The sequence below is a fragment of the Podarcis erhardii genome, assembly GCF_964252035.2.
Source record: "Podarcis erhardii genome assembly, chromosome: 16".
Lineage (NCBI taxonomy): Eukaryota > Metazoa > Chordata > Lepidosauria > Squamata > Lacertidae > Podarcis > Podarcis erhardii.
Genome location: NC_138514.1, coordinates 25,562,363 through 25,571,887, shown reverse-complemented (window position 1 = coordinate 25,571,887; position 9,525 = coordinate 25,562,363). Strand labels below are relative to the sequence as shown.

The following is a 9,525-nucleotide window of genomic DNA, read 5'->3' as shown; positions in this document are numbered from 1 at the left end:
CACCTCGAGTCCCGGTTTGTAAAGTTGATCAATGTTTTGGGTTTTTTAAAGGGGGGGGGACAGGAAATAACATCAACTGGGAAGTGCCCCCTTTGGTTTCAATGGGCCAGGTAACTCTCAGGTAAACCCATCTAGGAAGGGTGCGCCGGAACAAGTCATCACGAGGTTTGATTTCCCACCCGGACAGAAATCGAAAAGCACCCACTACAGGCGCTCTCGTCTCTCGCGAGCTCCGACGCTACCTTCGCCACAATAAGGCGGAGGAGGAAAAGGCTCGTTCATTGGCCCTGATTGGCGTCTGTGGGCGGAGCCAGGAGGGGAGAGCGGTTGGTGCGCAGGCGCGGAGCGACCATTGCTTCTGACAGCAACTGCGGGCACATCTCCGTCGCCATCATGTCGATCTTCACACCCACCAACCAGATCCGCCTGACTAATGTGGCCGTGGTGCGCGTCAAGAGGGCAGGGAAGCGCTTCGAGATCGCCTGCTACCGGAACAAGGTCATGGGCTGGCGGAGCGGCACGTAAGTTGACCGGAAGCGGGGGCGGGGCGGGGGCCGGAAACGAAGAGATTGAGATTGACAGATACACAGCCTCCCACACTTTATTGACCTAATGGTTTAAACAGAGGGTTTATGAGCATGCACAGAGTGGAAGGCTAAATTCCTGTGCCTGCTTACTCACATAGTTTTTCGATGGTATGTATTGTTTTATTGATCGTTTATTACCCACCCTTCACCTAAGGTTCCAGGGCAGGTTAACAGCATTGAAGCTCAATATTAAAAAGAGTTTAAAACAACATACAGCTTATTAATTAAAGTAACAGCAGCCAGTGCTGTCGAAGCAAGCATAATATCCAAATGCTTAATCTTGGTATGGTTAAAACTGGAATTCATATCCGCAAGTGTAGTGTAGTGTAGTGGTTGGAGCATTGGACAAGGACCTGGGAGACCAGAGTTCAAATCCCAATTCAGCCATGAAGCTCACTGTGTGGGAGCCAGTCACGGTCTCTCAGCCTAGCCCACCTCACAGGGTTATTGTGAGGATAAAAAGGAGAAGGGGAGAACTATGTACATGAGCTCCTTGGAAAGACAGGCGGGATATAAATGTAACAAATAAATAATAAGATGTAGTGATGATCACCAACTTGGATGGCTTTAAACGAGGGTTAGACAAACTCACGGAGGATAAGATAGCCAGGGACTACTAGCCCCAAAGGCTATGTTTTGCATCCATTGTTGGAGACAGTATGCCTCTGAGAACCAGTTGCTGGGCATCACAAGTGGGGAGAGCACTGCTGTTGCACTCGGGTCCTGCTTTCCATTAGGGCATCTGATGAGATCAGGATGCTGATCTCATGCCTTTGCCCTCATCCAGCAGAGTTCCTCTTAGGCAGTTTTGTAGTAGTTGCCACCTTAAAGTGCTAGCAAATGACTGACCATAATGTTCTTAGTATTTGCATCCAGTCCTTGTGCGATTATTCCAGAATGTGCTTTACTCATTAAAAAAAATTTCTTAGGGAAAAGGACCTTGATGAAGTCCTGCAGACACACACCGTCTTTGTGAATGTCTCCAAGGGCCAAGTGGCAAAGAAGGAAGAGCTGGCCAAAGCCTTTGGCACGGAAGACCAGACAGAAATCTGCAAGATGGTAGGCTCTCAAGGTGTCTGTTGGCAGGCAGACAGCCTCTCCTCTCTTTCTCTTGTTAAAATGCCTTTGGGTCATCCTTTAATGGCACAATGAGTACGCACAGTGGTCAGGCCAAGTTTGATAGTTGTAATGTCAAGCAACTTGGTTTGAAGTCAAATTGTGTGGGAAAAGGCATTGTGTTTTGCAAGACCTGACAACACATAATTGGCGGCATCAGCAACCCCCCTTTCAGCCAGCCAGGCCCCATCTGTACGTGTACCTGTTCCACATCTGACATCGTATGTGGCAGGTATAGGGCTGAAATGGCCTCATGGACTAAATGGGGAGAACTGGTGGGCCAAATTAGGCCCATAGGCTAGAAGTCCCGTCCCCCCCACTACCGTAGTACAAACTTGCAATTTCCCCCCAAAACATTCAAGCTAGTCATTCTCCCAGGGCTTGCTGCCTGGGGTAACCTGTCTAGCTGTACCTGAAAATTTCAGAAGACTGGACCAGATTTTTGCAGCATCCAAACACAAAGCTTCTCTTGCTTTCAGATTCTGGCCAAGGGAGAGCTGCAAGTGTCGGATAAAGAGCGGCACACGCAGCTGGAGCAGATGTTTCGCGACATTGCAACCATTGTGGCAGAGAAATGCGTGAACCCAGAAACAAAGAGGCCGTACACAGTCATCCTCATTGAAAGAGCTATGAAGGATATTCACTACTCAGTCAAACCTGGAAAAAGCACCAAGCAGCAGGTAAGTGACTTCCACAGGAGACCATCTTGTCTCTAGTGGTGTGCCATGCTAAGCTCCTGAATCAGTTTTATTTTTATTTAAGAGTATTTTATTTTAGCCTTGGGGGGGGGGGGCCAAGCCCATAGGAATTCCCATAGGATATTCCTGCTCCAACTTCTCCAGGTAGGGTTGGGAAGTTCTCCTGCCTGAAACCCTGGAGAGCCACTGCCAGTCATTGTAGATCAAAGGTTGAAATTGTATAAAGCAGCTTCCTTTGTTAATTAGGAGCAGTGCAGCGATCTCTCTCTTGCTGTTTTTGAGCTGGGGAAGGAAGCCCGCTGGAAGTGATTTACCTTCTACTCTTCCTGGGGGGCCAAACAGTAGTCACAGTTAACGGAGCTTAACTAGAGACAGTGATTAAGTAAAGTTTTGAACTAGGACTCAGGACATCCAGGTTCAGTTCCCTGCTAGACCAGCCAATCTCTCGGTATCAGATTTGTTGGGAAGAGAAAAGTGCGGAGGAGAGCTGCAGGTGCCAGGTGTTAGGGCAGCATAAGGAAGAGATATTGGATGTGGAGCAGGGAACCAGTCCATTTTGTAATTTTATATATCGTGGAATTTTACATATCATAACTTTGCTGTTATTTTTATTGATTATAGTCTAGTAACGATTCATTGTAATTGTTCAGAATGAATTTCTGTTTAATTATTATTTGCTGCTATTTTGAGAAAGAATTTTATTGTATAAGGTTACATTCTAAAGGGATTACTGAATGTTTCTTCACTTGATATAAGTTATTTATTTTAAAGTCATGTTTTTAATTATGGTTTATTGGCCAGATCAGATTGCTATAGTATGTGTGATCTTTGCTGTATATTTTGTACACTGGTACCTCTAGTTGCGGACACGATCCGTTCCGGGGAGCCGTTCACACCCCAAAAAGTCCGCAACTAGAGCGGCACTTCAGCGCAAACGCGGAGTGCAATAGAGCGCTTCTACGCATGTGCAAAGCGCACAGAACGCTTCTGCGCATGCGGCGAAACCCGGAAGTGTACACTTCCGGGTTCGCCGCGTTCGCAGGCCGAAAAGACACAACATGAACCTAACACAACACAAGGTATGACTGTATTCTGTGTTGCTTGTAAAGTGCGAAGGCCTTGCTTTTGAAGTGTCAGAGCCCACTGTCCCTCAGTTGGACAAGTAAGCCTCTTGATTTTCCCCACAGGCCTTGGAGGTAATCAAGCAGCTGAAGGAGACTATGCAGATTGAGCGGGCGCACATGCGTCTCCGCTTTGTCCTCCCCCGGAAAGAGGGGAAGAGGCTGAAAGAGAAGCTGAAGCCCCTGATCAAAGTAATCGAGAGTGAGGATTTTGACGAACAGCTGGAAATTGTAAGTCAAAGAGACATTTTCTGGAGGGGGAGGGGAGGTAAGTGATTCCTCTGGGATCCCTGATCACATGCAAGGAGCCATAGAGATGGGGAGTCACCTTTACAGCCTAGCCATTTGCATCTTGGCTTGTGAGGGGGCCCAGTGGATTCAGTAGTGCCTTCTGCTGGGCAAATCAGTGTAAGATTGCATCCATAGGCCATACCAATCAATGAACGGTTGTGCAGATTTTTAGCAAATAAATGTTAGAAGAGGCCTGCTGGATCAAGCCTGTGGTGCATCTAGTCCAGCATCCCATTCTCACAGTGGCCAGCCAGGTGCCTGTGAGATACCAGCAAGCAGGATTTGAGCCCAAGAGCATTTTTGTCTCCTGCGGTTTCCAGCAACTGGCGTTCAGAAGCATTGCTGCCTTCAACTGTGGTGGCAGAGCAGAGGCATCATTGGGTGCCGTAGTCACTATTGGTGTATTCCCTCACCTGGTGCCTGCCCTTCAGGTGTTGTTGGACTACAGTTCCCATCAGCCCCATCTAGTCCATCATACTGTGTGAAATTCACAGCTGCTAAATGTGGGTGATGGATGGCTAGTGGCTTAGATGACTTTAATTCCCTTTGAAACATATTTGAGGAGGATTCTGCAGGTGGCTGAATGGAAGCTTCTGCTCAGAGGCCTCTTGCCCTTTTTGTGGGATTCTTGGAGGCATCTGGCTGGCTGCTGTCAGACACAGGGTGGATGGCTAGGTGAAGGCACCTGGATCTGACCCAGCCAAGCATTTCTCCATGAGATGCAACCTGTCCGGTCTGATGCAAATGCCAATGTTACAGGTGTGCCTTGTGGATCCAGGCTGCTTCCGGGAGATTGACGAGTTGATCCGGTGTGAGACTAAAGGCAAAGGGACCCTTGAAGTGCTCAGCCTGAAAGATGTGGAAGAAGGGGATGAGCGCCTGGAGTAGCCGCCGACCAATCCCACCCCAACCCCAGCAAGAACTGTATTAAAGGCTCCCTCACATCGCCTGTTTGTGGGTTGACCTTTGCTATTTTTCCCAATTCTTGTTTGAGCTTTTCTTTGGGTGTTAATCCCACCCCAACCTTGGTGAGTGGTTGCATTTGAAGGCAACTTGGAGAATAAGAACCTTCTCATTTGAGTCGAAAGGTGGGAAGCCCTCCCTAGTTGGGTTGGTTCTGCTGGGACTATTTCCTCGTTCTTTGAGTGCTTAGCTGCAGGGGGTCAAGGGTCCACAAAATGCCAAAACGTTTTTCCTTAAAGACTGCAGAATTGCAGCAGGCTGTGAGCTGGGACCGCCACTTGTCAGAGAAGAAACTGACCATAGCCACTAAAAATAAATAAATGGAAAAGCAAGCATTGGCAGGCCTGATCCTGTCACAGCCTTAGTATGCAGCCCCCCTTCCCAGTTGCCTTTTCGTTGCTTGCTGTGAAGGGCAGTGACATGAGAATGTTGAACGCAGTCTTCTTTGTGTGTGCCATGGAACCAGCTTGTGGGTTGCTGGGCCAGGAGGAAGATCTGTGTGCCCAGCCTTCTGCAGCTGGTTTTGAGTTCCAGCAGCACCACCGTATGCTTTTAGTGGCTGCGGAGTCATTGTTCATGTTGAGGGACCCGTCAAAGCACTGACCAGACACAGAAAAGCCAAGCTCCAGAAATAATTCTTCAGATAATTTATTTTGGAAAAAAGAAAATTATATTTACAATAACTTAAAATATAGAAATCAGTATTTATTTCATAGATCAGCCTCTTGATCTATGCAAAAGGCCCAGCCTGGGCTCCAGTGACTCTCTACCCTTCCCTTGAGTTCTTTCCATTCATTGTACCAATTGATGGTTTGGCGAATAGACCACACAGGTGAAGACAATTCAGGTGCCAAGTAGAAAATGCCAGGAGGCCCTTAATTTCCTGTAGATAAGTTTGGGGTTACAGTCAGATTCTCCCCACCCAAAAAAAAAAGCATTTCCTGCCTGAGTTCATGTCGTTCTCTACCTCTCTGCAGAGAACGAACTGCAGACTATTTGCAGGCACCTCTTTGGGAGCTGCTGCACCTTTAACCTCAGATACTAGACACTAAGAAAGAGAACTTTATAAGGCAAGACAATTGTTTTTTCCTTCTAATGTTGCACTGATGAGATGCCATGAAACTATGTTTTATGCATGAAATAGGGAAGAGTCACCCTGATGTCATCCGTCCCCCATCCCTGTTATTGGTGCTGCTGAATAGGGAACACCTGTGGGCCTCCATATGATGATGCTGTGCTTGTTGGTCCCCGTGAGCCTCAGCCATCATTGCCAAGTAAGGTCAAAGATGCAGAGAGTTGTCCAGCAACCCCTGAAGGGCTGCAGTTTCTCCATCCCTGCCTGCTCTTAAGGAACACAGACACAGCTCCCCAGCTTTTGGAGGTGGGGGCAGACGCTGGCTAGAAAGAGCACTGATTCCTCCACGTTGCATTGTTTGTGAGTGCAGAGGGGAGCTTCTGATGAGAGACTTGTGTTATTTTGGCCTTTACAAAATATAAAATGCAGAATCTTCACATTGGATACTGACATTAAAATTAGCTTTCTGCTGACTCCTCTTCCTCCGTCTTTTGTTTCAAGCCTCTTTCTTTGTGACTGTTTACAAACCCTAACCCTTGACTGAATGGCTGATACGCAGATTCTAACTAAGCAGTTCCCTGTGCATGTTTACTCAAGGACAGGTCTTGGTGTGTTTCTGTAATCCTAGATGCTTACTCCCAAGTAAGCCCCACGGAAAATAATGGGAGTTACTTCTAAGTGGGCACGCATAGGATCAGCCTTCTCACAATCTGCTCCCCTCTATGATAGGGGCTTCAACTCCCATTCCAAGCAAGATTTCTAAAACATACGTTAAAGCCCACATCAGCTTGGGAATACATATGGCATAGTCGTTTTAAACCGCTTTTAGTTAACTAGGAGATTTTTGCATTTCAAGTTTTGTCCCTTAATTCAAAGCCCTTTGTCATCTTTTAATTTTTTTTTTAAAGGCATTAATAATAGCTGCAGAATTCTCTACATTCATCACAATACTTGTGAACATAACCATCGACACAGATTCCTAAATGCACAGGACCTGATTCAGTTAAGTTCTGATTACAGCCCCATTTCTTTTCAGTGGAACACGGAGCTGGTCACAACAAACAGCTTTCAGTTCTTAGAAGGTAAGTCCCACTATGTTCAGTGGGACTTATTTCCAAGTAAGCTTAATTGCTGATTTAGTCGCAACTAACTTTAGCCAAATTGGGGCCATACCTTAATTATTATAGAACTGTGCGTAAGTGTACCTATTGAAATGCTGAGTCACCACTAAATACATGAAGTTTTATTATACCTTCAGGTTGATACCTGAGGTGTGGTGGGGAGCCCTACCCCTGGAACGGGTCCAGAGGAGGGCAACCAAAATGGTCAGAGGCCTGGAAACGATGCCTTATGAAGAACGGCTAAGGGAGCTGGGCATGTTTAGCCTGGAGAAGAGGAGGTTAAGGGGTGATATGATAGCCATGTTCAAATATATAAAAGGATGTCACATAGAGGAGGGAGAAAGGTTGTTTTCTGCTGCTCCAGAGAAGCGGACATGGAGCAATGGTTCGTGCTCTGATGGTGTTTCCTGCTTGGCAGGGGGTTGGACTCGATGGCCCTTGTGGTTTCTTCCAACTCCATGATTCTATGATTCTACCCACCTCTGGTGCATCCAGTATCACCAGATCTGCTTTTGAATGCAAGAAACACATCCTGGGAACCAAAGTAGGGCACAGGTGTGGCAGGTTTCTACAACAGTCTAGGATCTGAGAGTAGCCTTTAGACTTCCTCAAAACAAATGGTGACCAAGCTGCAGACAGTCGCCTGAAGGTGCTTCAGATATAGATCACGTCTGTTTTGTGTTGTTGTACCTGAGTGGAGATAGAAAATAAAGTTATTTCAGCTTGAAAAAGCAGGTGTAGGACAGGATTTGGAACTGAAAAGACAGAAACACTTTTGAAAGCCGCAGGTAATGTTATGTACACAGAGATAGCCACTAGATGGCTTTAAGGAAGGAATGGATGAGGGATGGAGAACCTGGGGACCTCTGGATGTTGTAGGACTCAAACTCCCATCACTCTTCAGTGTTTAAGGATGAAGGGAGCTGAAGGCCAGCAACATCTACAGCAAGTGTGGGAAGCCTTTGGCCCTCCAAATGTTGCCAGACTACATCTACAAACTACAAGTGTGGCCAATTGCCAGGGATGATGGGAGTTGTGGTTCAGCAACATCTGGAGTGCCAAAGGTTCCCTACATTTGATCTCATGAAACCAACAAGTTCTCCAGCCAAATCCATAGAGGACAGGCCTATCAATGGCTGTTAACCAGAAGAGCTACAGTAAGTGGAACCTTCATGTTCAGAGGCAATATACCTGAGTGCCCATGTGCTGGAACCACACAAAAGGGTGAGCCATGATCTTCAGGCCTGACACTTGAGCACTCAGCAGCACCTGCCCAAAAGCTTTCATTGGAAATAGTGTCACACTCCATGGGAATTTGCGCCCTGATTCTGCGCACCAGGTTTTGTGTGAATATCTCAGTCAAAATAGCACATAAGCAGCCCAAGAGAGCAGCTGGCAAAAAAGACACAATTTGAACCAGGAAGTGTAGAAGATCGCCAAGCTCAGTTACCTTAATGTGCTTCCTTATTCCCACATTACTGGCAGCCAGGGCGTCTATCTCAAAAGAGGGTTTTTCCGCTGGCGTTCTGGGCAGAGAGCTGTTGGTCACGTTGAGCGGGCATGGCACAAAAGGCTGCTGCAGGCTGTCCAACAAGTCCACTTCAAAGGGGTTCATCCACAAAGGAGTCTTAGAAAAACAACACACACATTGGCCATTAACATCCTGCTAAAATCAGGGTGCATCTATACTGCATCCATTTTGAACCATTTTAGTCTGTTTGATCCTCATGACCCGCTGCTCAAAAAAAGACTTCAAGGAACGGTAGTTCCGTGAAGGCACCAAGCACTCAATTTTCTACAAAAGAGATGCTCAGCTCCTTCACAAGTAGGCTCAAATCCTGGAAAGTTTCTACCAGTCAATGTAGATGCTACAGAGCTGGATGGACCAAGTATCTCACTCTGTATGGCAGCTTCCTGTGTTCAAAGAGTAGGGAAGCAAAAATAGGAACCCAGGAAGTTGCCTTATACTGAGTATAAGACCTTTGGCCCATCTAGCTCTGCATTGTCTACACAATGTGGCAACGGCTCTTCAGTGAATTCCCAACTATACCTAGAGACAATGGGGATTAAACCTGGGATCTTCTGCATGCAAAGCCGATGCTCTACCAGTGAGCTATGGACCTGTCCCTTTAAAATGACTTCTTCCCCGATGTTCAAGGAGTCCATGGTTAGGTCTCAGACAGGTCCTGCTAGGGACCAGGTTGGTGTCTTTCCCTGGAATACCACTCTCAAAAGCACATCAGTGCCACTAAGTGCCATAAAGAAGAGGCTGCAATATTAGTTCTCAGTATAAATGCAGCTGACTTTGCTACATACTTAAAAGGCTCAGGTCAAGTCACCTGACACAAAATTGACTCTGAGCATCTTAAGGCAGTATGAAACAAGGTCTCAGGCGCTGCTCTCTGCAGTGCATCCCTGTCACATCCCTAAAATGGTTAAAAAGAGCAGGGGAAGTGCAGGCGATTTGGGCCCCAGTGCAAACAAATTCTGGGATTAAGCCCCATAAGCTACCACCAAACTGTCCCTGGGGGCTCACTTAGCAGCAGCTCAAGA

At 46.8% G+C, this 9,525-nt stretch overlaps 2 protein-coding genes across 5 annotated transcripts in view; one reads left to right on the top strand and one right to left on the bottom strand.

The window, feature by feature from the left end:
• The first annotated feature begins 306 nt into the window (after positions 1–306).
• Positions 307–6,324, top strand: SBDS (SBDS ribosome maturation factor). The gene is made up of 5 exons (XM_081843809.1): positions 307–521; positions 1,517–1,646; positions 2,183–2,383; positions 3,589–3,753; positions 4,573–6,324. The coding sequence occupies exons 1-5, from the start codon at positions 394–396 to the stop codon at positions 4,699–4,701; spliced, it is 753 nt and encodes a 250-aa protein (XP_081699935.1). The 5' UTR covers positions 307–393; the 3' UTR covers positions 4,702–6,324.
• Positions 5,409–9,525, bottom strand: part of LOC309331535 (merlin-like) — a 28,834-nt gene continuing 24,717 nt past the window's right edge. For 3 of the 4 annotated variants that reach the window (XM_081843780.1, XM_081843779.1, XM_081843782.1), the window contains 2 exons: positions 7,449–8,599; positions 5,409–7,143 (listed from right to left, as the gene is read on the bottom strand). In XM_081843780.1, coding sequence (XP_081699906.1) covers positions 8,102–8,599 — 498 coding nt within the window. In that variant the 3' untranslated portion in view covers positions 5,409–7,143; positions 7,449–8,101. The remainder of the gene's footprint in view (positions 7,144–7,448; positions 8,600–9,525) is intronic. The other variant, XM_081843781.1, reaches the window with a different exon arrangement.

What these genes read in the sequence shown, in the direction of transcription:
- SBDS (XM_081843809.1), top strand. Translation starts at nt 394, where the DNA reads ATGTCGATCTTCACACCCACCAACCAGATCCGCCTGACTAATGTGGCC. An exon ending in ATGGGCTGGCGGAGCGGCAC is followed by an intron (nt 522 to 1,516) that starts GTAAGTTGACCG and finishes AAAATTTCTTAG; the next exon opens with GGAAAAGGACCTTGATGAAG. An exon ending in GAAAAAGCACCAAGCAGCAG is followed by an intron (nt 2,384 to 3,588) that starts GTAAGTGACTTC and finishes TTTTCCCCACAG; the next exon opens with GCCTTGGAGGTAATCAAGCA.